Source organism: Diadema antillarum, unplaced genomic scaffold (assembly GCF_040938485.1).
Source record: "Diadema antillarum isolate AM-2024a unplaced genomic scaffold, OU_Dant_1.0 seq00000137_RagTag, whole genome shotgun sequence".
Taxonomy (NCBI): domain Eukaryota; kingdom Metazoa; phylum Echinodermata; class Echinoidea; order Diadematoida; family Diadematidae; genus Diadema; species Diadema antillarum.
The window spans coordinates 269,865-297,473 of NW_027271214.1; the positions used below are offsets into that span (position 1 = coordinate 269,865).

A 27,609-nucleotide genomic window follows, 5' to 3' on the forward strand; every position below is an offset into this window, starting at 1 on the left:
TTCTATTCTTGGCAGATTCACTGGCAGAGCAGTAATGTCAATGTGCTACAACAGAAACAAACCAAAAACAATGAAACAAGCAAACCTAGATACAACTCTTCATATTCCTGCTGGTAAGTTATCAGTAGCGAGGCTGACAGAATCAATGATACTGGCAGTGCGGGAGCCAACTTGTCACACTCGGAAAAAAAAAAAGCAAATCTGGGTCTGGTTACATCGTGACAGAAGGATACAAAGGCAGTTGACATTCTGTGGGTAAAAATCATACAACTCAATCACTTCGTAAAATCTAATGAGAGATAGAGGGAGAGATAGCAGTATGTTGAACATCACAGGCTAGTGCTCTTCACTATCGTATCTATATTTTTATCTCTCTCCCTCTCTACTTTTCAAATAAATGAAAAGATAAACAATCCCGCCCCTACTTCTACTCCGAGTCGAAATTCGACTCCTTATTTTCTCCTTTTTTTCCTTCTTGTTTCCAGATTTCCAGTCACATCATGAAACCACTGCAAACTGCTACAAGAGATAACCGTTCCTTTCCCCATCAGAGCAAATGGACAATACTCCCTCACCACTGAGATTGAAAGAGCACATTCAAATGCACTACACAAAAAAAAAAAAACCCAAACTTGTTTACCTATCCTCTGGTCATATGTGACCGCCCAGCTCAAAATCCACAAAAAGCTGAGGATGAGGATTCTCCGTAAGGTACCAAAATATGTCATTTTGGGTGGACCAACTCAAATCTTTAAAGTATGTATTACCTGGGAGAGTACACTGTACCTGTGATCTTTTCTCTACCTATTGTCAAAGTTTTGTGGCTTAAAACAAAACTGAAATTGAGATATTAGCAGTTCTTCTGGGCTATATTTATTTGAACAGGCAGGCGCTGCTTTCACTAGGGTAATCTTTAAGTCCTCTTTTCTCCCTTTTTTATGACACTGTACCTCCTCTCTCTCTCTCTCTTCTAATTTCAATCACTTTTTGAAGGGTTAGGATGGTCCAGTCTTAACAAGTTATATATCATTTGAAAGCACAGAACTTAACTCTTTGAAACGATGTTGTAACAGTGGAAATTCATTTTGGTGTACTCTTTGTGGGTTTGAACTGGGCTGTCTCACAATACTGAACATTGTGTTGATACATGAGCAAACTAAATTGTATGTCACATGAGTGGTGCAATCTGCCGAGCTTCCAAGTTTTGTTGGGTTCCACGTTTGTGTGCTTTGTTACTACTAATATTGGCTTTTGTTTTGTTCGGGATGTGGTCACGGCCGTTGCTTTCTCTTGTTCCTACATTTCAACTTTGTACTGACTGTATATTCCTAAATTGAAAGGGAAGTGATGGACAAATGCACACGAATCATACTGCCATCCTGATGTATAACAGATATGATAATTATATTCCGATCCTCTGTTGGCATTACTGGCAATTGATACACACTCAGTGCATGCAGAAAATGAGTGCAAACAAACCAATTCAGTATTTAATTTGCCTCTCGTCACTTTTCTCCTTAAATAATTCTAAATGAAGGGTAAGCAATTTGCTTCATATAACATTCACACATCTTTAAGTGCAAATCAAGACTTTCAGACAAAAACTTTTTTTTTTCCTGTATTTCCATTTTTTCTCTGAGGTTCTCTAAATAGCTTTCAACAGAAGGCAGATATACCTCTTAAATACAATGCTCAACAAAATAAGCTGAGTCAATATTAATACATATAATACCTCTTGTTTACTAAATTGTGTGTGCATTTATTTGTTTTTTCCTTTTTCATATATTAAGTACTGGCAGTGCTGTATTACACAGGGGTGAATTCATATCCATTAACACATCAGTTCATCGGTTTATCTTGCTCCATTCCGTGCAAATTTCTTTTGGCAAACGACCCAGTACGAATCAAGGATGTCTTCTATCCTAACCTGTGAGATATTCATGAACACAGCATTGACAATTCACCTCATAACAAAATTGTCTTCAAAGTGTGACAAATACACTGCATTGTATGTGCTGGAGATGTTTTATAGTGAGGGTTGCAGTGGAGAGAGAGAAAGTGTTTTAAAAAGAGCCAAATATTTCTGTTCTAACCTTCTTAAAAGTATATGTCGTCTGTAATCCAAGAGCATAGGCAGGAAAGGGTCAATCCCACACAAGTGAAAGAGACGTCCGGCTACATGCCTAACATTTACCGACGCATCCAACTCGAAAGTAGAGGACTATTCATCCCATCTGCTGGAGATGCAATCCCGTTTCCATGGAGACAGCAGTCTTGAGGGATGACATTCTTATAAGCCCCTAGTGCTTAGAACCTGCCAAATTTCCTACAAATTTCATCAACTTGGCATCAAATTTTCTTACAAAATAAATTGGATGCTAATGCAGTTTTGCATCACATTCTGCTCTTTACTTGAAAGTGAAATGATTTCCCAGAAACTGATACGTGAAAGTTTTGAATTTGCAAATGTGAATCATTGGACTATATCTTGCTATATGTCACTCCAGTAACAGTCTATAATTTCTCCTTTTGTTTTCCACTGCATTCCATGAAGCCAGGTCACACACTATTGATTTTCTGGATTACATTTTTTGTTTCTTTTTTTATTTATTTTTGCTAAATCATCAGCTTACAGGCATATGTTGTAGCATGAACTTGTCCCATTTAGCTATGGTGAAGTATATGAAGGTTACAAATGATTTCTGCTACTATCTCGAGCACAGCACACTATATGTCAGGGTATCGGCACAATGAATACAAGAAGAAATGGCAATGGCACTATTCACTAGTATGACTGAAGCTATGCACGCTATTCTCTGCGCACTTTGACTTCTCTTTCTGCAGTAACTTTGGAACAGACGAAGGAAGTTCAGATGAAATCTATGGCACTGGTATCAACTGAGTTGTATGATAACAGAAAGATCCTATTCGCTCGAGTGTGAGCAGGAAGGTGACCCTGCTCAGACTTTGCAAAGAAGTTCATGTGAGCGTCATTAGTCCGGAATGGAAATGTTTGCCCAACGACACTGCTTGCTCGCACCATTTCGTGTCCAGAAGAGTTGCTGAAGGTAACCAGAAATATGGTTATAAAGAGAGAGAAGCAAAACGGAGGATGTCTCTGTACTGAAGATTGATGTGATGTGAGATGCGACATCTCCCCACTTGCGACCTCCATGTGTTACTCCTGCGAAGACAGATGAAAGGTCTCTGAAAGAATTCATGGGTTTTTTTTCTTTTCTTTTCCAATCACACAGATAAATACTGTGCGTCCAAGACCTGCGTATACTTTGCCATCGTGCTCATTATTGTAACACTATACTTGCCTGAAGCCACGCTGGCATAATATTTTCTCTGGCCTCTTTGAACACTGTGTAGTGTCTTTTTCACTGCAATAAGGCCACTGATGAAAATGTATAGCATCAGCAGCCTTTTTGCAGGTAGCCCTGGGTACCTTTAACTCTGATGGCCACCTGTTCTGCTGTTTCATAACCAACAGAACACGGAACAATCTTTTGGCATGATCCCTACTAAACATCCATCCGTACACAGTACCTGGCAAATCATCCATCTATGACATCTCCCAAACCAACTGACTTGGTTCCACCACACATCCACACACAATTTCTGCACAGCTGTGAAACATCTCAATCTAGTTCAGACTTTCTACCACACACTTTGTTTCGATGCCCTATCTGTTTTCTTTTTGTCTTTTTTTTTTCTCTCACAAAATTTACGCTTTCCTCTTGGTTCTCCTTGAATCACTTGAGTCTTTGCGTAACATTTGCGAGGGCTATCGCGAACGCCTGGATGGCTGAAAACGGACTCTGAAAGTCCAGTGTGTACGCTTGACCATCGATCTTTCCAAACTGCATCACCTGGAGTGGACAATAGAGAGAGGAGAGAAGAGAATTTACAAATCAAAGGTAAGTTGCATACAACACCACACAAAATAGATAATCACCATAACACATCCTAATCACATTGACTTTGATCTCTAAGAAAAGAGCATGGTCAAATAGGCATTACAAAACCTCCAAAATCTACTGCTACAATTACCTGGTGTGAATTATGTGATATTTCATTTTCTTTTGAAGACTTCAAATTGACTCATGACAAAGGTGTACATTTTTTACAGGGTTACATTTGACAGTGAAAATCGTGGAATCGTACAAAAATGATTATTCAAAATATTGACAACAGACATGCCAAATGCATAAAAATCTCCTCCACTATCAATCCTGCTTCTTTCGTGCCAAGGTATAATGTGCCAGTCAACACCATATTCAAATCAGCTAGAAAGATTTGAGCACAATCAAACAGAAAGGTACAGTTCTCATCAAAACCCCACCTCAAATACAGTTTTGGAATACTCATTTTTTCATAATTAAATCTTCATTAGACTTCATTTATTTTGCATTCTCCTATATCAAGCTGTCACTATGTGCTATACCCTATATATGATGGGTTGCAGTCACCGGAAAAACATGACCATTTCCAGTAGCTTTGCGCACAAACTCATTGGATTCAATGACAACACCCCCTCAGCTAATTTTCATAGTTGTGACCAATATCACTTCCAGATTAAAACATTACGAGATTCAAAGACTTTCATATGTTGCTTTACACACAGCTTTTTCATGGTTTTTATTATTTTCAATATTTGCAAGTTGACTGATAATTGCAAAATTAACATGTCTTGAAAATATAGCCTTGCACAGCACAAATGCACAGTATTACTGTACATTGTCCCCAAGGTGGGAAATCACCAACTTTTCTCATGAAAAATGCTTAAAAAGTATTTTTTTATTCTGTTAGTGTGGTTCTCCATCAAAAAGTCAACCGATTGTGTAATTGTCCTAGTCCAAATTCACAAAAAAAATTATACTATACCTTGTGAAATATATGGCATATACAGGTTGTGTAATTGAGATAAAACTATTTGATCTTATCAGATCTTGAGGTCAGCCATGGCACTCACGTTGATGGTAGATACTTTTTGAACCATCCGAAACATTTCTACGATCGTGATTGCCACAACTGGCTGCAAGATCTGACACAATCACAATGATTACTCCACAATCCAGACCACAATTTCAATCATGGTGCAAATTGTGGAAGACATACACAAAAAATGCCAGTCAGCTTCTAATGGCTGATTGTGGCGTGCATAGCTGATTGCCCATCAGTGGGAACCCAGCACTAGAGAGAATTTTGTTGACAGACTTGAGCAAAAACAAACAAACATAACATATGACTTACCTGTTTGTTGTGAAGTTCAACCTGGAAATTTTTGGCCGACTCCTGTGTCACCCTGCCACCAAAGTCCAGCTGGTACACCTGGGTGTTCTCATTCCACAGCGGTGCCTTGTTGTGCATGACGAAAACCCTCGACTTGCAGTTGGCGTACTGCTTCATCAGCTTGGCCTTTCGTGACTTGGCACTGCTGGCCGTGGACGAGTCTGACGCCTCGTTGGCGTTCTGGTTCTCCGCCTCGCTGTCCGAGTTCTCCCCCTGAGACTTCAGCCGGGCCCGCGATGGCGAGCGGTCCGAGTTGGACCACCCTCGGCGCAGGGACTTGCGGCTCTTTGTGGTGGCGGTGCTGTTAGTCGGTGCGTTGTCCTGAGCGGTACTGGATAACTTTGGTGATCCCTGTTTGTCTGTGCCATTGACGTCCTGGCCACTCTCAGATTTCTTGCCCTTCCCCTTGGACTGCTTGGTTTTATTTTGAGGCGATGATGACAATGAGGACGATAACAGCTTCTTGTCCTTTGAACTGCCCTCACATGACGCCTCATCTGGCTTGGGTGATGGCGCCCTTGTGATCATCACACACTCTCCATCAGCACCATTGACTACAGTGGGCGCTCTTCGCACTTTGTCCAACTGCGGACTCCCGTTCATTATTGCTACGTGCCGCACTCCATTGGCCAGAGTCACTTCCGTGTTGTCTCTACTACTCTCGCTCACTACACTTACATCGTGATTGTCTTTTCGCCTAACTACGCGCTTCGGCGACTGTGTGCTACTGCTGGGTCCGTCACATAAATGACTTGTCCTAGAATGCATGGGGGCGCTGTCCGCCCACCGTGGCAAGTCAGTCTGTAGCTCCTCCTCACCTTGCATGTCGGACGGTATAACGATTCCCTCATCCAGGGCCTCGGCGCCCCCATTGACTAACCTGACGTCAGTGACCACATCCAGTGGTCCGGTACGCCCACCTATCGTCGTGGCGCCCTCTGACTCGATCTTGCGCCGACCCTGGGCGACTAGTCTCTGTTTGGGTATTGCACCTTCCTGTTGACATTTCTCCCTGGCAGACTCCGACAAGAGCGGTGTGGACTCTGCCACGCTGCTCTCCACCGTCTGACTCTCCGCGTTGCTCGCCTCTGTGAGGGCGCTGACCAGGCTGTGATTGTTTGAATCTAGGGTATCTGAAAAGCTGCGGTTGGTGGATGTCATCGGTGCAATTGGTGCTGCTGCAGCTTTGTTCAGAGGAGCAACTTTCACATCTGAAAAAAGGGTGAAGGAGCAATGACCCATTTCAGAACAGTACAGAAGGGCAAACAAATTCTTATTATAGTACCAAGGCAAATCTAGCATATGGCCTGGAAAAAAAGAAAAGATTGCATAAAAACTCACCTTCCTCAAAGTACTAACTGAGAAATTAGTTCAACAACATTATTTTGAAAGCAATTCAGTTATGTTTATTAGTCTCTCCCTTATTCTTATGTTAGCATAATTTGAAGCAAATGTCTACAATAATCATGAATGACCCTGTACCATTCAAACTAAAACACCCATCTCCAAAACTAACCCACCTCAAACACAGCTACCTATGATCATTTGGTATCTTACTAAAACTGAATTATTTGTCCAGCTAACAGAATGTTGTATAAGACTTGTCCACTTGCAAAATAAATAAGATAGAATAAAATAAGAGATTTAAAAAAAGGGAAAAAAGTGGAGGCTACCTGGGACATCGTCGTCGTCCTCGCTGAAGACATTGGGGTCGAAGTCGGAGTCATCCTCGTTGCGGGAGCGCCAGAAGTCCGGCTTGAGTTCGACCAGGGCAATGGTCATCTGGCGAGGCTGCAGATGAAGCAGACTGGTGCGGTAGTTGATCTGACCCAGGTTGACCGGCAGAAACGGCGCCAGGCCGTGGATCTTGAACTTTGTGCCCCAGATGTTGGATGTCACCTCCACAAGGGGCGTTTGCTACAGATACAACCAAAACAGAACAGAAAGAGAAGGATGGAAAATTGTTGAGATTGCTATAATACAGTGGTATAGGGGAATAAAGGAACAACAGTGGAGTACATGCATATTGCGTACACAAAATATAATTAGGGTTTACAGTAGAGACAATCTTGCACTGAACTGCTTAATTACTGCATGGGGGACTCACGCACCTGTTCTCATAAGCCATAGAAAGTATGACCGACTACTCACCATTTTTGCTCCTTCCTACAACACCCTGGACAATTAATATATCACCATGTTGCTTTGAGATAGTAACAGTAGTACTGTCCTGTTTCATACACCAAAACGCATGAGATGAGATGCAACTATTTGTTTAGTATCCAGTGCTCATCCTTTTCTCTCTCTTAAAACCCGTTGAGGACGAGTCCCGAGTATATTCGGGCAGGTGTCTATGGGAAATGTGTGTTGCAGCAAAATCAGTCCATCCCCAATGGGTTAAAAGTTGAAAATACAAAAGAAACGAGGATAGGAAATAAATGAACAAAATATAACAATGCTTTATCACAATTTCTTGTCACTAGAATTTTTGCGGAAAAAGTGTAGTGCAAGGAAATTAAATATCCATCTGTGCCCGATATCAAGAATTGAGGAAGTCCATCACGATCTCACCTCTGGCAGACTGTCCAGGAACAGACTGTCAAATTCCTTCTCCTTGAGACGTGGGGACTCCGAGGCGCCCTGCCCGCTCTCCCGAGGCTTGGGGCTGCTGCTGGCGTTGCGGTTGTCGGAGCGTCGCCGCATGTTGCACATCATGTACTCCTCGCTGTCGTCTGAACACGAGCTGTCGTCGGAGCTCATGAAGGTCGGGACGCCAACGTCCTCGTCAGTACCTGTCACGACAACATAATCCCAGAGTGACGTACTATACAAATCTCTTTCCACTCCCGTATCTAGATGAAAATACACACTTGATATTATACATACCAAAACTCATACATACTGTAACACTAGAAACATTCCTGGCACAAAACTTTTGCAAATTGGAGTCGACTGCTTTTTTCGCGGCATGAATATTTTTGTGAACTGCCACTGGTATTCAATGCACAGTGTAGACAAACACTTTTGCATGCATTTTTCTCGCATGAATCTTGGCTCTGTGCAATTTTCTGATTTTACAGTATGTTTTATTTTATATTATATTTTACAGTATATTTTACACTATGAGCCTCCATCATTCAAACTAATGGTCTGACGTTTTCTCAAATTTCTTACCAAGTTCTCAGATTGCTCAGATGCACATATCTCCTCTGCACTGGTTAAATATTAGGATGACATTTCTCCATCTTATCATTTTGTCTATGGCACACATGGAACACATGCTGGAATGCTTTCTTTGCCTATCGGAATGGAGGTCTTGAAACTCATTGTCAATGCATAGATGACCTAATCCCTGCAATGTCACCAAGGCCTGCCTAGATGAGACTGAGGCACATTGCTACACTTCAGTGGGCCTGTTAGTCACCAACGAGTTCATATCTGTACAGACTACTAAATCCTGGTCACAGAAGCCATGCAAAGAGCCTAGGCATGTGAAGGATTTGAAAGGAAAAAAATATGAAAATGACTTCAAAGACATCATAGGAAACAATACTCACTCTTTGGTTCTGTTTTGGGATCGTAGATTACAAACTCCGGGCGGAGCTTGCTGATCCTGCGCCCCTTGAGGAGCGGCACCAGACCCCCGAGGAACTCGAGGAAGAGCGTGAAGCAGGGGCTACCCGTCCTGGAGTCAAACTCCGTCCTCACCATGGTGCAGTGGAGACGCTCGTTGCCTGGGGAATGGGGTCGAGGAAAGAGGCGAAAAGGGGATGAATGGAGAAGACGAACCATCTCATAAACACATCTGGATGACTGCATCAGACAAAATCTCGATCTATTTGATATCGTATGGACAATTATCATCAAGACAACTACTGTAAGGCTAGAAATTTCTTGCATGCATTTTAATTTCGCAAATTTTGTGAAAGCCAAGATTCGGGAAATTAAAATGCACACAAAAATTCTGGTCTACTCTACAGTGTGCATTGAATGGCAATTCACAAAAAATTTAATGCCGCAAAAGAGGCCATCGGCTCCAATTCATGAAGATTTCATGCCTAAAGTATTTCTGGTTTTTCGATACCTAGCTCTACTTTCTTTGGCAGCACGATCATATTTGGGCTTTCAAGTTCAAGGTCAGCAGCTTCAATTCACAAAAATTTCATGCCGCGAATATTTCTGGTTTTACAGTACCTCGATCTACTTTCTTTGGCAGCGAATCCATATTTGGACTTTCAAGTTCAAGGTTGGCAGCTCCAATCCACAAGAATTTCATGCCATGAGTATTTCAGGGGGGCATTTCATGAAGGAACTTGTCGGATAAAATGTCCGACAAGTCAATTATATCCGACAAGTTCAGAGAAATCAGCCAATCAGACTAAAGAATTTCTCAAAACTTGTCGGATATAATTGACCTGTCAGATATTTTATCCGACAAGTTCTTTCATGAAATGCTCCTCTGGTATTACAGTATCTACACAGGTTGTAGACCTACTTTCTTTGGCAGCGCATTCATATTTGGGCTTTTCAAGTTCGTACAGGAGCAAGAGTTTCACAAGACTCTGTTTCATACCTGGCGGAGGTTGGCTCACAAACTCTCTTAGCTTCGCTGGGTCAGGGATGCAGCCCTGTAGAGAACAGACAGAAGGAAAACAAATAATCAAGAACACCTCTGGCAATTACATTACACCATAAGAAAGGAAGACCCATGAACTGGAGAAATCTTGACCCCCCCCCAAAAAAAAAAACAAACAAACAAACAAACAAACAAAACACACACACACACACAAAAACCAACAAGAACAACAAGAACACCAACTACAACAAAAACACACACACAAATAAATGTTACATTAATTTCGTGCAGGGAATAGAACATAGAGTATACGGGTAGAAACACCACTGTGTCACAGCAACACTGTTTCGCATTCACGAAACGTCAGGCCTCGATAGTGACAGGCATCGATAACTGTCAAAAGCTAATTAAGGCTACATCAATAAACTTGATTGCCTGAGTCAAGGTCGTCCCAACAAGTGATATAGATTTTCTCCGTCAATTAATTACATGTGCTGCAGAAGTCCCCCCATAGATATTGCATGATATATTTGTCCTTCAAGGGATTTCTGGCCTTGGCTGTCACATAAAAAGGGGAGGGTTTTTTTATGATTACTTGCCACAAGGCCAACCACTACTTAGAAGATTAAAGGGGTTTTTCCCTTTCGATAGTGACACAAAGACCGATTGCATTACTTGAAGATAGCTAGTATGATCCATTCCTCAGATCAAGGGACATGAAGTGGTGGTCCCACATACTCCTGAAGGTGTCATCCCAACGCGCATGTACAGGATTCCACTTTCCCTTTCCATTCTCCCTTGTCTCAGAGAGAATGTAGACAACCTAGTAGTCTGTTCAACGAGCAAGTTATAGGAAAAATTGTTATTAAAAGGACACCCCTTTGGAGTTGACCAAGGGAGAATAGCAATATTGGTAGTCAGTGCATGGTATCACCAATTTGTACTGTACCACATCACACCAGAAAAGGTTATTTCTTTCAACACACTATCGAAATGGTACTGTCGTACCTTTATCGTCAGCGAAAGTCTTTCGGAGACGTAGTTCCGGAGCCGAAGGGGCAGCGGCAGCTTGGCAATGAGTTTCTCTTCATTGGCGAGCGGGGTAATGACCTCCCGGCACAGCACCTGCAGCGGGGCCACGCCCTTCTCGATCCAGGCCACGTGGAGGATGGAACCGCAGGCCACAAAGAGCCGCTGGTCATTGTGACCCCAGGTCAACGCCGACAAGGGTCTCTGGATGGGGTTCAAGGGGTTAAGACCTTGCCATTATGGCCTGTGACCTTCACATTCTGTCATATTTTGCATTGAATTGATTTGCTTTTTGCATGGCCTGCTGGGTAAGCAATGAATGTTTGCAAGTATGGTATGAGACAAGACTACCATCTAAAATTGATTTAGAGTCTCACCTTTATTGTTGCAGTAAGAATATTGTTTATAATATGTGACCCTGGACCAAAAAACAAACAAAAAGTCACAAGACATGGATTTTCAGTTAAAGGCAGATTCTGAAAGATCAGACTCTAAGCTTTAAAATGATGTATAACTCAATTCAAATGGACTCCCCTAACCTACCTAAATACTGGAAAGAAAGCAAACACTCTGGAAAAGTGTGAACTGAGAAAAGAGGCTCTGAAGTACATGGTCTATTCAAGCGCTTAATCTTTACCAAGCCGTGCTATCTGTGCCATGAAAGGGACAAAACACAGGATGTAACCCACTGGAGCAACAACAATGAAGGGATTATCAGATTAAGCTGAAATTAAACATGTTATATCAGCACAGTCTGCCCATGATTAATGCCAACTTTTAAAGCAATAGCATTATCCTTTCAAAAGTAATTAGACTTGAAAGTGAAGAGTGTGCAAAGGATTTCAAGACATGAAAAGCGGCCTCTATTTAAAGTCATACTTGATCATTCTACTCTTCCCCGAAAAAAGGGTTGTAGAAAAACTGCCAGAAACACACTTTCCCATTCATGCTAAGATACCAAACTGAAGAGTAATGTAGAAGAAGGATAGCTCTTTCAGAAAATATGAAAAACTCAAGATTGACTTTTAATAATTGAACCATTTTACCTTTTTTGAGTCCTCACTTAAAATCAAGGGGTGCGACTTTTTGTTTGTTTTGTGGTGCACGGTCACACATATATCTAAATATCTGAATATCGTTCATAAAATCCTTGCTATATCTCATTGTCTTCTCCATCCACCTTCCTTTCTCTCTCTCTCATCCACAATTCCTCCTCTAAATCATTATGATATCATACTTAAGCAATATGTTTTACGTTAATATTCTAATTATGAACACTTCGTATATCTGTGCATTTTCATGTACAAGGGTCTTTGTTAAACAAGTCTACTAGCTTCTGTTGGTCCTCCCTCGTACCCATTATACATTTTATGATGATTTTACTGTGGAAATATGAAATTAGATGAAAAGATAATGGGCACAAACAAGGTCATGATAGTAATCTGCTTTAATTAAGCCTTTATGCACATACTGTGTAGTATTAAACTGGAAGTAAGAATGCTGTCTGCAGACACCAACATACGTCTGCAGACAAAAAACAGACACCTGAAGATGCCATAAACCAATGTCTCCAGATCATACTTGTCTGCGGAGGATGACTAACTTCTTACCCCTCCCCCATCCCCTCCCCTCTCCCCCTCCCCCTGTCCCACACCACCACCACCATCCTGAAAATCCCCAGCACCCCCTGGACCCACCTGGGATGGAATGTTGAGGGTGTAGCGAAGGTGGCCAGCCGTGTCGTAGAACTTGACAGCGCTGATGCTCTCCACCGGCTGGGTGCCCCCCACGGCCAGGAAACTCCCGCAGCTGCTCCACTCCATCTTGACCGAGGCTTTGAAAAGAATTTTTCGAAAAAAAAAAAATGGGGGGAGGGGGAAGGGAGAAAGAAATGTTGAGAGAATGGAAGAATTACTTCCTGTATCTGGCAGTATCTCATAATGAGTCAGGTGAGGTAAAGAAGAGAAGCCAAACCAATGGAAGTGACTAGCAACAGAGAGGAGAGAGAAACATAGGTTCAAGGGCATGTTTTCTATCAAAATTGACGGATAACCCTCTGCATACCACATCACTTTCTTGTCCATAGGTTTTGTGTGTGAAATTTGTGCGCATTTGACTCATTCGCATAGAGAGGGTTAAAGCTCATTAACAACTGCAGAAGGACGCTACTTTGTCCTTGGTGACTGACGTACATTATGATCTTTGTAGTTCTTTGATGACCTGCTATCTTCCCTATTTACCGTTTTGCATCATTTTCCCCATTTGTCTCCAGCCAAACATACATTAGACATCAGTTGCAGAATGTGTAGCGTCGTGGCCATAATGTCAATGCTACAAGAATATCATGTAAAGGCAAAATACATTGCACATAGTTTTCCTAAATAGAACACCACCTGGATTTATCAATAAAGTTTCCTCTGTTCTATTATTCTCTATCTGGCCATATGCATGACACTTTTTACAGAACTGACAAGTCAGATACTTACATGTAGAACATATGACTGATATTTGTGTGTATATTATACAAAATTTCAACATTTTGCATCAGTGTCTGCATATTTACGAGAGAGTGTCTGGCAGGTTTATTCATAGCCACATAGAATGACACACTGTGAACGTGGAATCACATGACCATATCATGTGGCATGCGTCGGAAAGCGAGGATTTTCCCCACGAGGCAATTAGGAAGTACATGCACGTGTCATGTTCTCAGGTATTTTCAAATCTGGTTTCCCAACTCAAGGCTTGCCGACTGCTTCCAGGAAGTTACTCCACGGAAGGAAATTAAAGACGCAATCTCACTTGCTTCTGCGAACAAATTCGTCATTTCCAGGTTTTAAAGGAGAGCTCAGGATGATTTTCAACTTTTCCATTTGAACAACTATGAATTGGTTATACTGCGTACAAAGTTTCACAATTTTTTTTATATTGACTGGAATGAGAAATAGGTTTGTTTTCAAAATTCATAACAAATTACAAAGAACAAGGATGATGACATGCAGTTTTACCATAAGAATGCATGAGTGGGGCTCAAGGAAGCAGCACAAACCAAAAATGCTGGCACAAATTCTACGCACAGGTGAACTTGCTATTAAAGCAAGCAGTATCATAATGGCATTACATGTACATTTTGGAAATATATGAGCCTCCTATGCCATCATTCTTGTTCAGTGTAATTTTGTTTGTTTGTTTGTTTGTTTGTTTGTGCTTTTTGGGGAAAGGGGGATTTTTCACAGTATCAGTTTATCTGCTCAAGGATTACAACAAATTCGGGAGGGGGGGGGGGATATTACCCACAACACATGTCAGTAACAAGTAAAGGGGATGTGTACTTTTCATTAACAAAAAAAAAAAAATCAAATTTCGTGGAATTCATTTTTTAATTTCCTTTATATCTCACATAGGTGACGTCACAAATGTAGCAGTCTTCCATCCAGCAATGGATACGCCAAAACTTTAAAAATGCAGATTGTCTGATTTTCCTCAAACTTCGCTGATTTATTCTACTTCATATTGCTGCATTCACTCAATTCACATGTGTATTAGGGTTTCATTTCCCTGTAAACAAAGCTGAACATTGTGGTGGCCCGGATCAAACTGCAGTGACAACTTTCATATCAATTATTCAAGAGAAGCCCCTTTTGACTTCACAAATGGAAAACAGGAGGAACGGCTTGCAGAAAATTTCCTGTTTTGATCAAGTCCCTTCTCTCCACTACTCTGTCTCTTATACATGTATTTGCTTGTCTATCTGTCTCAGTGTCTCTCTCCCCTGTCTGATGTGAGTCTGTATGTTTTCATCCATCTACAAACTTCTTCATCTTTATACCTCTTTCATTCTATCTCATCAATTCATGCATATAAAAAGCACCATCAGTTCACCTCTATATAATCATCCATGTTGTTATATAGCTAAATACCTATCTGGCTATCTATTCAATCTTGTTCTTCCACATACACTGTAGTATGCATAATACATGTCTCTATGTATCCATGCAAGAGGCATCCCTTTATACTTTCTCTGACAATTCCAAGTATTTGATCGAAAGATCCATCTATCAAGAGCCCTTACTGTCCCTACAGCTTTTGCAATCTCCTCTGTCTGTCTGTCTGTCTGTTTGTCTGTTTGTCTGTCTTTCCCTCTCTGTCTCTGCCATTCTTATACACTCGCTCATCTTGTCAGGGAAGTCTCAGAGAGAACCGTTCGCACTTCATCAAAGGGCCATCTGTAATTTGATTCATCATCCCAATAACCCAGTTTGGATGCCGATTGCCACATGGCCTTCGGATGGCTCAACGTTGGAACAACTCAAACATACCTTCACACACGGAGGGGAAGAGAGAAAAAAAAACCAACCCTTTCCTGAATGTGCATTTGATCTTCAAAGTCTATAAATAAAAACCTCACTCACAATACTGGCATTCAATGATTGAATGCACAGGATGCCAGACTGGGAAGCAATTACTAGAACTCACTGCCACCAAAATATGGTACACGTTCACATTTGCTGCAAATTTGGTACATCAAGTTTAGGTTTACCTTTCATATGTTAATTCACTCAACTACTTGAGTAAGCCCCGTAAAAATATAATCACCATAACATATTTTTGTTGTTTCCATAAGAATTGATGCCCTTCACCTTTTAAACATTGTTTATTGCATATATAAATTGAATATTGTGGGCTATGAATATAAAAAGTTGTAAAGACTTTATTCTTCTTCCCCATTTGACATGCATACCACCCCCCCCCCCCCCCTTTAAAGGCACATTGTTGTGTATCAACAATAACTCATACAATGGAAGAAGGAATTTTTGGAATTAAATTTAATATTTGTAAGAAAAAAACCGCTATGTACAAATTTCTGCTGACAAATTGTTACCTTATAAATATTTTTTCTCTTCTCCAAGACTTACTCCAACTCCTCCCCTATGACATATTCTTCCATATGCTCGAGAAAGAGTAGCACAGTAAGTTTTCTTGTTTTCTCTCTTCAGGCAATTCCCCATAACAACATCTAAAGTAGGTGCGAGAAGACTTGATATTCCTTCACAGCGGATTCATCTGGCATGAATATGCACGTCTCTCCTCTAAGCACAACGCCGCATGAAATTTTTTGCAAGCTGGAGCCGAAGGCCTGTTTTGCGGCATGAAATTTTCATGAATTGCCACCGGTATTCAATCCATTTTAGTGTAGACAAGAATTTTTGAGTACATTTTAATTTTGTGAATCTTGGCTCTCACAAAATTCATGAAATTGAAATGCATGTGGACATTTCTGGTTTTACAGTGTAGTTGCTACAAGATGCTACGTTTTACTCACTGGATACATTCTAACTCTCCATGGGTGAGGCTACCTAGTCCTGAATACGCCATATATTTAATGAGTCTCTTTTTTTGTAAATGCATTTATTCATTCAGTCATTTATCTGATTATTCATTTAATGATTTATTTATTTATTTATCTATTTATTTATCTATCTATTTATTTATTTATCTATTTATTTATACATATATCTATTTATTTATTTGTCATGTTTTCATAGGGTTGCTCCATCAGTGAGTTGAATAATGTTGTTCATGGAGTCCCTGCTTCAGCAATAAACACAGACATTGTATATTCATAAACATTGAAGCAGCATATCAACAGAAGCAATTGTGATACATAGAACATGCATAACATCCCAATTTAAAGAATACTAGAAATGTCACTATGGCGACTGGTATGCCTCCGCCATAGTGCATGATTCTCCTAATAGGTCTATAGTACATGTGGACAATGTGTGATTACATTTTCACAAAATTGGCAAAATATTAAAATGACATGTTTGTCACAAATGTATTGAATGTTTACCTTCCTTGACCTATGTTTTGATTGGATGAATAGGAGAGCATGTATTTGGGAATTTAAGAACTTGAACTTGACTTTGACCCTTTCATAAGTTTATGCACTGAGTAATTTTCAAGGTATGGAGAAAAAGTGCAATTTCTGTATTGAACAGTAAATTGTTATCATTTTCATCTGGCCTTTGATTTATAAGAGAATCACTGTCAGGCAGAACATACATAAATATGTACTAAGTTTCAAGATAACTTGAGCCACTTCCGAGATATGGAGAAAGAAGTAAGTTCAGCACTTTCACTTGATCTTTGACCTTTTGACCTTTGACCTCCTTTGCAAAAACAAAATCCCAGAGACGAATCTCTATTGGGTTATACATGCATACATCAAGTTAAAAAAAATAATCCTGCTGGCATTGCATAAATATAAGGAAAATAGTAAAATTTTGAAGTATTGTCCTTGACCTTTGACCCCTGACCTTTGACCCCATGAACCCTAAATTCCCTAGATAACCACTGCCAGTCAGTACATGCATATATACTATGTTCCATGAAGATACCTTGAACAATTTCCAAGATATAGAGAAAAATGTAACATTTTAACATTTTACTTGACCTTTTGACCTTTGATCTTTTGACCTCATGACCCCAAACTTTCACCAGAGAATCTTAACTGGGTAATACATGTGTACACTAAGTTTCAAGAAAATATCTTCAGGCATTGCATAGATATGGGGGAAATAGTGAAATTTTAAGCATTTGACCTCGACCTTTTGACCTTTGACCTCGAGCATGTGCACCCAAAAGTTGATAGGCACAACTTCACCCCCTAATACACATACAATGTACATGCCAAGTTTTATTAGGATACCTCAAAAGGTTTTGGTAGTTACCCTGTCCACAAAATTCATTACGGACGGACGGAAGGACGGACGGACGGACGGACGGACGGAAGGACGGACGGAAGGACGGACGGACGGACAACCCGAAAACATAATGCCTCCGGCACCACTTCGTGGCGGAGGCATAAAAATAATACATACAGAATATTATGTGATTTCAAAACATATTAACCAATACATAATATTACTAATACGGTATATCTGCAGTCATGCAAATGCCACCTACACGAAGTCCAAGGCCTTTAAGAGTATGTGATATAAGATTTTGCAGTTAAAGGACCTGTTTACCTTTGGGAGCAGTGATTTAAAAAATGTTCAAGATATCACTTTTGATGCACATATGTGTAGGCCAGTTATATCACAAAACATCCTACCACATAAAATTTTTGCAATAAAGCCTAAAATATAAAGAAACATCACTATTTTTCTAATCAAACCATAACTGTAGACGGTTTAGTCTGGAAACATCTTTATTATAACTATTGTTCACATTTTGTAAATTCAACAATACTTAGTAAACATCGATTATACATGGTTCAAATTTTTACATTAGTTGTTTCTATCCCTAACTCACATTTCAGAACTATTTTGAAGCACTAATGCTGGGTTTTGTTTCATCTGCAAATGGCAAATTATGCCTTTAAAGGGGGAGGAAAAAAGTTGATGGTACACAGCATACCTGCATGTTCTACAAGCATTTTTCTTTTGTCAAAGTGTCAGAGTGTCAAATGCTTACATGCCAATGTACAATGTAAATGTGCACCTCCGACACAAAACATATGCAGGTTGAATGGGCAACGTAACTCACATTATTCATATACTCTATTTATATGTGTTTTTCTTCTTTGATTCGCTCAAACTGCTCCCTAGATTGTGGCTACATAATGTTTTCCTGAGTAGGCAGTAAACCTTATCCCTCATACTCTGTGAATTCTTCTGGAAAAGCAGTGTGGGGAAGGGTAGGGACAGAAGCTCAGAAAAATAGAATCTCTCCAGAAAGAACACTATAAATCCAAAAATGTTTGCATGAATTAAATTTTGTTAATTTCAGACAGCCAAGATTCATGAAATTAAAATGCACACGACAGTGTTTGCCTAATACAATATATGTACAGCTGTTTTGAATGCCAATGGCAACTTTGGAAAATTTCATGCCGCGAAAAGGGCCATTGGCTCTGAAAATTTCATGCCGCGAAAACATCTTGCTTTACAGTAAGCAGTAGAATAACAGTCTGCAATCAATTCATTGGTCATGATGCGACTGAACAAATTTACTGTATCAATGCTATGCATTATAAATCTATGGAAAAAACTCATACATGTGTATCTTGGAGGCAAGAGGACTATGGTGTTTACACACTTTGCTGTGCATTTTTTTTTTAAAGGTGATGATTAGGGTGGCTTCAATTTCCAAGCAACTTAAACTGGAAAGTTATAATCATTATCTCCGCCAAGGGAGGAGGTGAATGTTTTCATCGGCATTGGTTTGTTTGTTTGTTGGTTGGTTTGCTTGTTTGTCTGCGTGCAAAATAACTCAAAAAGTTGTGAACGGATGTGGATGAAACTTACAGGAAAGGTTGAGAATGACACAAGGAACAGATGATTTAATTTTGGTAGTGAGCCGGAGATATTTAAGGATTTTCAATATTTTGGCAGGTAGGGTCAATGAACTTGGGAGTTCAAGCTACGCATTTTTTGAGGTTTGCATTTGCACACTAAAGTGCATGCTCTAGTTTCTGCTAGGGCGAAGCGCGCCGCGCAGCTGGTAGTAGTTTATGATGTAACAAAAGGCTTCTATGTTGGGAAATCTGGCGACTTTCAGCAACTGCATGCACACGTATGGGTGGAAATCACCGATCTCTCCAAAAGAACAAGATCAGTGGTGGAAATGAGCTGCTTAGCGGAGGTCTGTGCTCTCAGAGTGCTTCTCTAGTTTCCAACGTCATCATTTTCCAATGCTAGAGTGAAATGGCCCTTGAAAATGAAAGCACTTAATTCAAATGAACAATTCCTTTACGGCCTCTCAATGATGTGAGAACTACTTGAAACTCGTCTATCATGTATAACTCTTGTTACCATTTTTGCCTGTGTGTTTGTCAACTAACTCTGAAACAAAACCGTCAAGAAATCTGCACTGCTAAGAGCTATAATAAATCCCAAGGTTTGTCAATATCACATGTCAGCAATGATGTTATGATTCATATATCCACTCTTACCAGCACTCAAACACTCTCTGATATATGGGCCGACTTTCTCTGCTGCTGCTATTACACAAATCTCAGTACATCTGCAACATACTGAAAAAAGCTGTTTATTTCCATGAATTTCACGAATCACTGCTGGGCCGCTAATTTAACAACATGCAAAAAATATTGGTACCTGATCTTGATCGCATTGAATTTGTGGCAAGAAAATACCAACGTGGTATTTGCCGCCTTCCGAGCTGGGGGCAAAACCGCGCCCATGGCTGGCCAGATAAGCGCATGCCAATATGTAAAACATCACACGCATCCTTCCTTTTCAGCAAACCTCAAGCACAAGAGAGTGCAGTAATCTTTGTTGCATTAAAGTGGCGGAGTGGACAGACAGGCATTGGTGCACTTACGATAACCTCAGTGTCAAAATCGTAAAAACAACTCCTCCCAAAAATGTCTGTGACCTCCTCATTCTCAAAAATATCTGTATGCAGAAATAACAGCTTTTACAACACATACTGTGAAAAAAGAGATACATCGTATCAGGCAATCCCCCCCCCCCCCCCTCTTCCCCGGCTAAATACTGGTTAATGATAAGGTTAGAGTAAAGATTAGGGTTAGGGTTAGGTTTAGGGTTAGAGCTTGAGCTAGGATTCGGTTCAGGATTAGGGTTAGGGTCAGGGGAAGGGTCTGGGGTAATTGTCTGGAGGGTAACTGCCCTAGAACCGCTTTTACAAAACAAAATGTGAAAAAAAAAAGAGATTAAAAAAAGAAGAAAATTTCTGCAATCCTTAGAGATCGCACTGCCACCAACCTGTCATGCCCGTCTTGATGGTAATCGGTGTGATGTCGTCGTGGCTCTTCATCAGCTGGATCTCCCCGTCCCCGAGGTCCACAGCCATCACCGGGTTCCGCCTCTTGTTCCGATTCCGCTTTTCGCTCCCTGCTGATTATAAAATATGCACGTTGTGCACAGTCACGATGGACATAATCCTAGGTCATTTTGGGCTAAAATGTAGAAAAACATCATGCATATTTGATATGTTGTCAAAAGTAGTTCAGCAATATGCACTTCTTATTTTCATATTTTTCTTTAATGTCGAGTTCTTGTGTGTTTTTATGTTATTACTTTTTTCAGTGTGTATGTGTGTGTGTGTGTTAACTCTTACAAGCAATGAAATTGTGTTTTGGGATAAATTGCCACATCTCAAGCAGTGATAATCAAGGTATGAGGTCTGTTAATTCATTGTGGGATTGGCACAATTTCTGATAATGATACTGATGCACGCAACCCCAGCAACAGCCATGAAGCAGGGTGCCTCCTTATTCATGAATGTAATGCAAACAGCAATCAACAGCAGAAAAATGATCTCAGACAGTTATACTCTGTCATATTATGCTTTGATTTTGCCCATTTGCTGATAAAAACAAAGAAAAAGTATGTCTCTGTGACCTCTGACCTTTTCTTTTCTTCCTGTCCTCCCCCTCGGCGTCACCGATGTTGACCATCCGGAACTTCTCGGAGGACCAGAGGAGGGCCTTGAGGGGGCGCTCTGTCGCCAGATTGCACTGGGTGACGAGGGCACCGTGGATATCCATCACGACGATCTCTCCGTTGGACGTACCCAGGAGGACCTTCAGAGCAGGGCATTGATGACGAAAACGAATGATGGGATTAATCCTTGGAGAGCATTTCTCTCATTCACACCCAGACACACATGATCATACACATAAAGTTTCAGATTCACGTACGCAATCAAGATTGAAACCAAAGTCCCTGCCTAAAGGTACTTTGAGTCTATCTGCTTATTAAGTGCAAAAGTTGAGAGCAAAAGAAGAAACATTGTATGGAATAGTACAGAATTCAGGAGCATCAAAGAGGGTCACATCAAGTTATCGGTTTACATCTTTGCAAAAAAAAAGTAAAACAAAAACAAAAACAAAAAACCTTCTGTGCATACAAACTAACTTTATTCCAACAACAACAAAAAAATCCTAAGAAACTATCATGACTACACCTTTATTCATTTATCTTTTTTTTTCAGCTAATACACACACGTGTGTTATATATAGAAAAAGATTATTGAATTTAAAGATACTTCTTAAAAGTTGTTTGATTTAAACAAATTTTCAGGGGACCACCATCCTGAAACCAAAACTTTTGCATTTAGTGATCTCTGAAAAGATTGCTAGTCCGAAGATGCTCAACTGCAATGTGTACAACATATCCCTCACTTAGCCTAAAGTACTGTGCACTCCCATTATAACAAACAAGTTTTTTTGTTACAACAATGTGAAAATCAGGTCACAAAATTATCATCTCCATATCTTCATATACTTAATTGTTCAGCTACAACAAAATTCTGATGTTACAAAAGAAAACTGGTCCCGAAAACTTCGTTAGAATGGGAGTTGCCTGTACTTTGGTTTCTTTGTTCTGTGTGGGCTTGGGATTTGAGCTTGGTTTGGTAGAATACTTAGCACACTTTAGACAGTTAAGTGTAGTTGAATCAATAGTGAATTGATGTTGTCCTGTATACGCTTTCACAACCAGTAAATCTAAAATTATATACACGCAATGTCATGATCATATATCTACAATGACAAGTCACCGGTCATAAAGTGAGTCTGTCTTGACTCATACATGTGTATGATGTATCATATCTCCAGAATGATGAAAATTTCTGACTCGGAATGGAAAGTGCAAATGTTGGCATGTCTAGCTAGCAGTAAGCGCCTAAAAATTCAGTCTAGAAACTCAAAACAGCAGGTATTGCATAAATTTCAAGTGCCTAAAAGCATTTCCCTGGTACCATGCTCACCAAGCCTGAGGCTACCAACACATCAAACAAATGAAAAGTGTGACCCATCCCACACACTTCGGCACATATTGCATCTAAATATTTGCTCCAAAATGGACTTTCAAGTCTGATTCAAAGTCCTCAGATGGCTAAAATCCCTACAAGAAAAGGTGTGTGATTGATTAACCACAAACACATTTATGAAACATTTCTTACATGTTCCACAGGAATCTAATTTACCACAAATTTACTCCTCATGAGATGGAGAGATAATGCAGTGAGATCAGAACAGATTCACTTTACTTTCAGAGCATTTGTCCACTGAATATAAGTATTATGTTGGTTTTCATGCTAAATCTAGGGCCCTTTAAAACACCAGAATAATCAAAATAGAAGAACACAATGAAAATACATAATTCAAATTTGTAATGACATCACCACTGTTTCTATCCATTATACAGCTCCAGAGAATTTGCGATCATGCCTTTCTTTGCATAAACTTTGTACATCACTAGGTGTTCATACGGTATGTACTTGTAATCCTTGTGCAAAAGAAGGCACCACAGCACTCCAAACACAAAAAGAACCAGCACTACAATATGTACTTTGTGACCTTTTCTGAACACTTTCTCATAATCCCATAAGTGCTACTATCTTACATCCGGATGAATATGAAATGAGCAATGGATAAATTGAGTTTAGTGAGGAATAGACAGAATTATGATGGTAGGCATGGCATTGAGACATAGAAAGTATGGCAAACCCACAAAGGTAGCAAAGAAATAAAAAAACTAACTTGTCTCTCGCCACACCAGGAATATTTTTTTTTTTCTCTTTCTGTCATACTGCACAATGGGATGTAATAGGCAAACCATGGCAGACACAGCATAGTTCCTACATCTTACTATCAGAAACTGACAGCCTTGGCAAGACAATGGCAAACATCTCCCATTTCACTTAGTATGAATTACACTAACTACGGGTCAATGCCTGAGTAGCGTGAAGACAAATGGGGGGACCTTCATTCGTTGTCAAAAATCAATGAGAAAGACTGGTATCACCTAACTGTCTGATTATGTGACCCTCACCATACAGCTTGAGCAAAAGATAGGTTTAAAGTCTTTGTTTGTTGCATTCTCAAGGCAATACTGGTCTGTGACTTCAGGCATCCAAGGTTGACATTGTAATGCTCATTCATCTTTCATAGACTCTGATATCTTGTAACATGCAGGAGTGACTGTTACTTGCATGACTTCCTAACATGCCGTAAAGCTGTGGCTGGCAGGTGACTGATATTATTCAACCCATTCCTCCCGCAATTCTACGAGAGCCCTAAATGCCCCCGAACAAGATCTTGTTTTCCCCATCGACAAAGAACTGACAGGTTGGTATTAAATTTGCCTGTCCGAAAGCAATCGAGCAGTACCGTATGTATCCTCTTTTCAAGGTCAACTGCATGTGAAGTTGAACAATACAAAATATCAATCGGATGTGAGATATGAATAGAGCGTACGCTGGGCTCTTTTGTCATACACTACATGTACAAGGGCTACAAAATGGGGTCAGCGAAAGTCAAATTCTAGTGAGCACAACCTTGATTGCTACATATGTGTACGTCTTCCTACAAGTTCTACAGCAAAACCAGCACACTACTACATTGGAAAAAGATAAATTGGGCAAAACTGCAGGCAGGTTTCATACACAAAAAGAAGAACAGATATTGATAAAAGAAACTCTAATCTTTCGATCAAAGTAAGTTTTTGAGTCAGCATAACGCAATTAAACATGAATTTGGGCCTTGAATGCAGACACTCCTGTCAACGTTTTGGGAACATGGCATACCAGGTTCCAGTAAGGAGTGGGTTAAAAGGGTCTGCTGACTTATGTGAAAAACAACCAGGATTTTAATTACGCATCACATGCAAGCCTAAGACACTTCAGTATCCTATAAAATGTTACTCCTCTATGCACATACGTCACCGCGAGCAAGGGGCAACACCTCGTCACGGGGGTCATTTGCCTTGGAAATAATCCCTGCCTGCCCATCACCAGGATATGGAATAGCCTAAAACTCCTTGGGGTGGGGTGGGTGGGATAGAGATGAGGAGGAGGGGGACACTATTTGAAGTGAAGGGGGTACAGGTACCCCTCACTCTGCCAGAGGGGCTTGATTTCAATAGCAGAGCAGGATGCTGCCATGTCACGACATCTGACTGACCCTAGAGCTCCACCCTTTTCTCTCCCTCCCTCCTTCTTTCCCTCTTCAGTCTCTTATCTCTCTCTCCCTCTCTCCCTCTCTCGTCTCTCTTTCTCTTTTCTCTCCCCCTCTATCTGTGGTATCTCAAGATGGATGAGGAGAGGTTCGTCCTTGAATTATTTCCCCTTGAAAGACACTTGGCTTTTTGATTAAAAAGCAAAATAAACTGTGCCCTTTTCACCCCCAGGAAGACAGCTCTTGAGGAATTCATGTTCAACTGGGCAAGTTCATTTCCATTGGGCTCTGAGGATTAACTCCCTTTGGAGGAAAAAAAATATATAGGCCTATATTTCAAAAAGAGAGGCGGGGTCGATTTGAACAAGCCAGTTCACATAATACCTACTTGTAGGAGCATGTGCAGATACAGGTCACTGCAGACCTTTTCCTGAAATACACATCAGTTTACTTAAACATGTTAACATTTTATGCATGCCTTTCTGACAATAGTTCTCTCTTGATGACCTGAAAGTATACCTTAAGTTTGCCCGACATAGCAACAACTAACACATGCAAACTGCATTCCAAGCATTCAATTCAAGTATTAAAATGACTACGTCAAAAAGCCCCTTTTGAGCACAACTGGCTCAACATAATTTGAGAAACGTCATTGCAAGAATGAAGTTCACATCTACTTTCATATGTGCTAATTCTCTCGATCACAATGGAAAAGTGTAACTTAGATGTTTAAAAACAAGGGTTTTTTTAACGATCTGAAAGGGGCTCTCTAATCTCTGCCCAAGACTGACGTAAACACCACTGGAAATAAAGGTATGGTACACAGGGCGCAAACAAGGGCAGGGAGTTCAGATATTAGGCTTAGCTCTACCGGGAGTTCTGACCTGTTTGTCGTCCGGTGCCCACGCCCCACATAGCAGCTTGGCATCGAGGTCCAGCAGGGATGACCAGTACCTCTGACCAGTGACTGAACCCACCAGGACAAAGCCGTCCTTGTAGCAGATGAGTGCCATCCTCCCATCATGGCTCCAGGAGAAGTCGCTGACCTACAAGAACACCATAGAGATAGAGGGAAATGGATTAAAATAACGGATAAAAGTACAATGAGAAATTCAGGTTTGTGGGGTTTTTTTTCTCTTTGGATTGTTTATATAGTACCATTAAAAAGCTTTCATTTGGCTGCATTTTAACAAAGAGGCTTTGTGCCTTTATTTCTAATGTCATTTACTGTACAACACAGTCATCAACTTTCCATTCATTTCGAATTTATGGTCCATTTCATGAATTTGGTTTGTTGTTGTTGTTGTTTTTTTTTTTTGGGAGGAGGGGGGCATGTATACACAGAAAACATCAGTACATACAACATTTGTAGAACAGACTTATAACATAGATACATAGCCATACAGGAGATATGCAACAAAATGATATCAATAACAATGTCAGAAATACAAAACATGGAGGAAATACCAAAATGCAAATGCATCAAAACTGTATTAGGTGTGATGTGTGTGTATGAAGGTGTGTCAATGTGTGTCAAATTACAGGACTACATAAGAGTCTTAAAGATGTGAGTGATTGCACTTTTATATCTATATATATATATATTATACTTCCGCCATGCAATCTGAGCATAACTGATAAAAGCCACTTTAAGTTATTACACCTCATGCCCATTTCAAACTTCATGCTGCAAATTTTAATCACTTGATGGTGATAAATAACATGGGCGATGACCTACCCATCCTCCACCCTAGAGTGGTATTACTAATGTTTCCAATTCATGATCAGTAATTGAAGGGACTCTCCGGAGGATGCCCGAGATTCGACTGGATGAGGCAGTCGGCGACAGCGATCTGATTTCGGTCGAGTCTCACTCGATCGCCGTCCCGTCAGAAACCCAGCGGCACAAACCGGGCAATTTAAAACGGCATCTGCGTTTTCAGCTGCCCCGTAAATGGGGGAAAGTACATCGCGGAAAATGGGGGTCGTTAAAGCGAGCTAAGCACCCGTAGACTATTCCCCCCTGATGCACTCTGCTGGAGCAGGGGATGGATCAGCTGGCAGCCAGCAGAAGGGGCACACATGGTCGCCTTCAATTTCATGATGGATGCTCAGGAGTTGTGAGCAGTGGTGTGTGCGACAGAAAAAGTGATGGATTTGGATCGGTAAGGGGATGGAAGAATGAGAGTTCAGGGAGAGGGAGAGCGAGAACGAAAGACAGAGGAGGAGGAGAGGAAGAGGGAGAGATCTGTGACATGGCATTGTCTACGTGAGAGAAGTCACATAAAGCAGAAAGCGAAGGAATCTATTTCTGACAGCTAGACAGAAACTGCTTTGATAGACAGAAGGTTAGATCGAGATGGAGAGAGGAAAGCAGGGGAGAGGAAAGACAGAGATATGTAGCAGAGAACGTGAGCAAAAGGTTACATTAAGTGGAAAAGGAAGAAAACATATCTGACAGCTGGACAGGAAACTGCTTTGATGGAAAGAAAGTGAAATGGAGAGAGGTAAATGGTAGAAAGAAGAGTGGGAAGAGGGAGAAAGGAGAGAGAAATTAAAAGACTGTGAGAGAGATTACATACAGCAGAGAGAAAGAGATAGAGGATGAAAACATTGGACAAATGGGCAGAAACTGCTTTGTTAGAGTGAAGGTTAGATAGATAGATAGATAGATAGATAGATAGATTGATCGATTGATGGCTGGATCATGATGGATTAATTTCTACAGACTTCATATACACCTCTGATTCATTAC

The 27,609-nt window shown here is 40.5% G+C and overlaps 1 protein-coding gene across 1 annotated transcript in view; it reads right to left on the minus strand.

Annotated features, from left to right (window-relative positions):
• Positions 1–646: 646 nt before the first annotated feature.
• LOC139727637 (tubby-related protein 4-like) overlaps positions 647–27,609 on the minus strand; it is a 114,367-nt gene continuing 87,404 nt past the window's right edge. Inside the window, exons 4-14 of the mRNA XM_071638618.1 lie at positions 25,739–25,900; positions 21,302–21,476; positions 20,656–20,787; positions 12,601–12,737; positions 10,883–11,107; positions 9,872–9,926; positions 8,856–9,032; positions 7,870–8,090; positions 6,972–7,215; positions 5,260–6,509; positions 647–3,875 (exon numbers count right to left, since the gene is read on the minus strand). Of these exons, the coding sequence (XP_071494719.1) occupies positions 3,759–3,875; positions 5,260–6,509; positions 6,972–7,215; positions 7,870–8,090; positions 8,856–9,032; positions 9,872–9,926; positions 10,883–11,107; positions 12,601–12,737; positions 20,656–20,787; positions 21,302–21,476; positions 25,739–25,900 (2,895 nt within the window). The 3' untranslated portion in view covers positions 647–3,758. The remainder of the gene's footprint in view (positions 3,876–5,259; positions 6,510–6,971; positions 7,216–7,869; positions 8,091–8,855; positions 9,033–9,871; positions 9,927–10,882; positions 11,108–12,600; positions 12,738–20,655; positions 20,788–21,301; positions 21,477–25,738; positions 25,901–27,609) is intronic.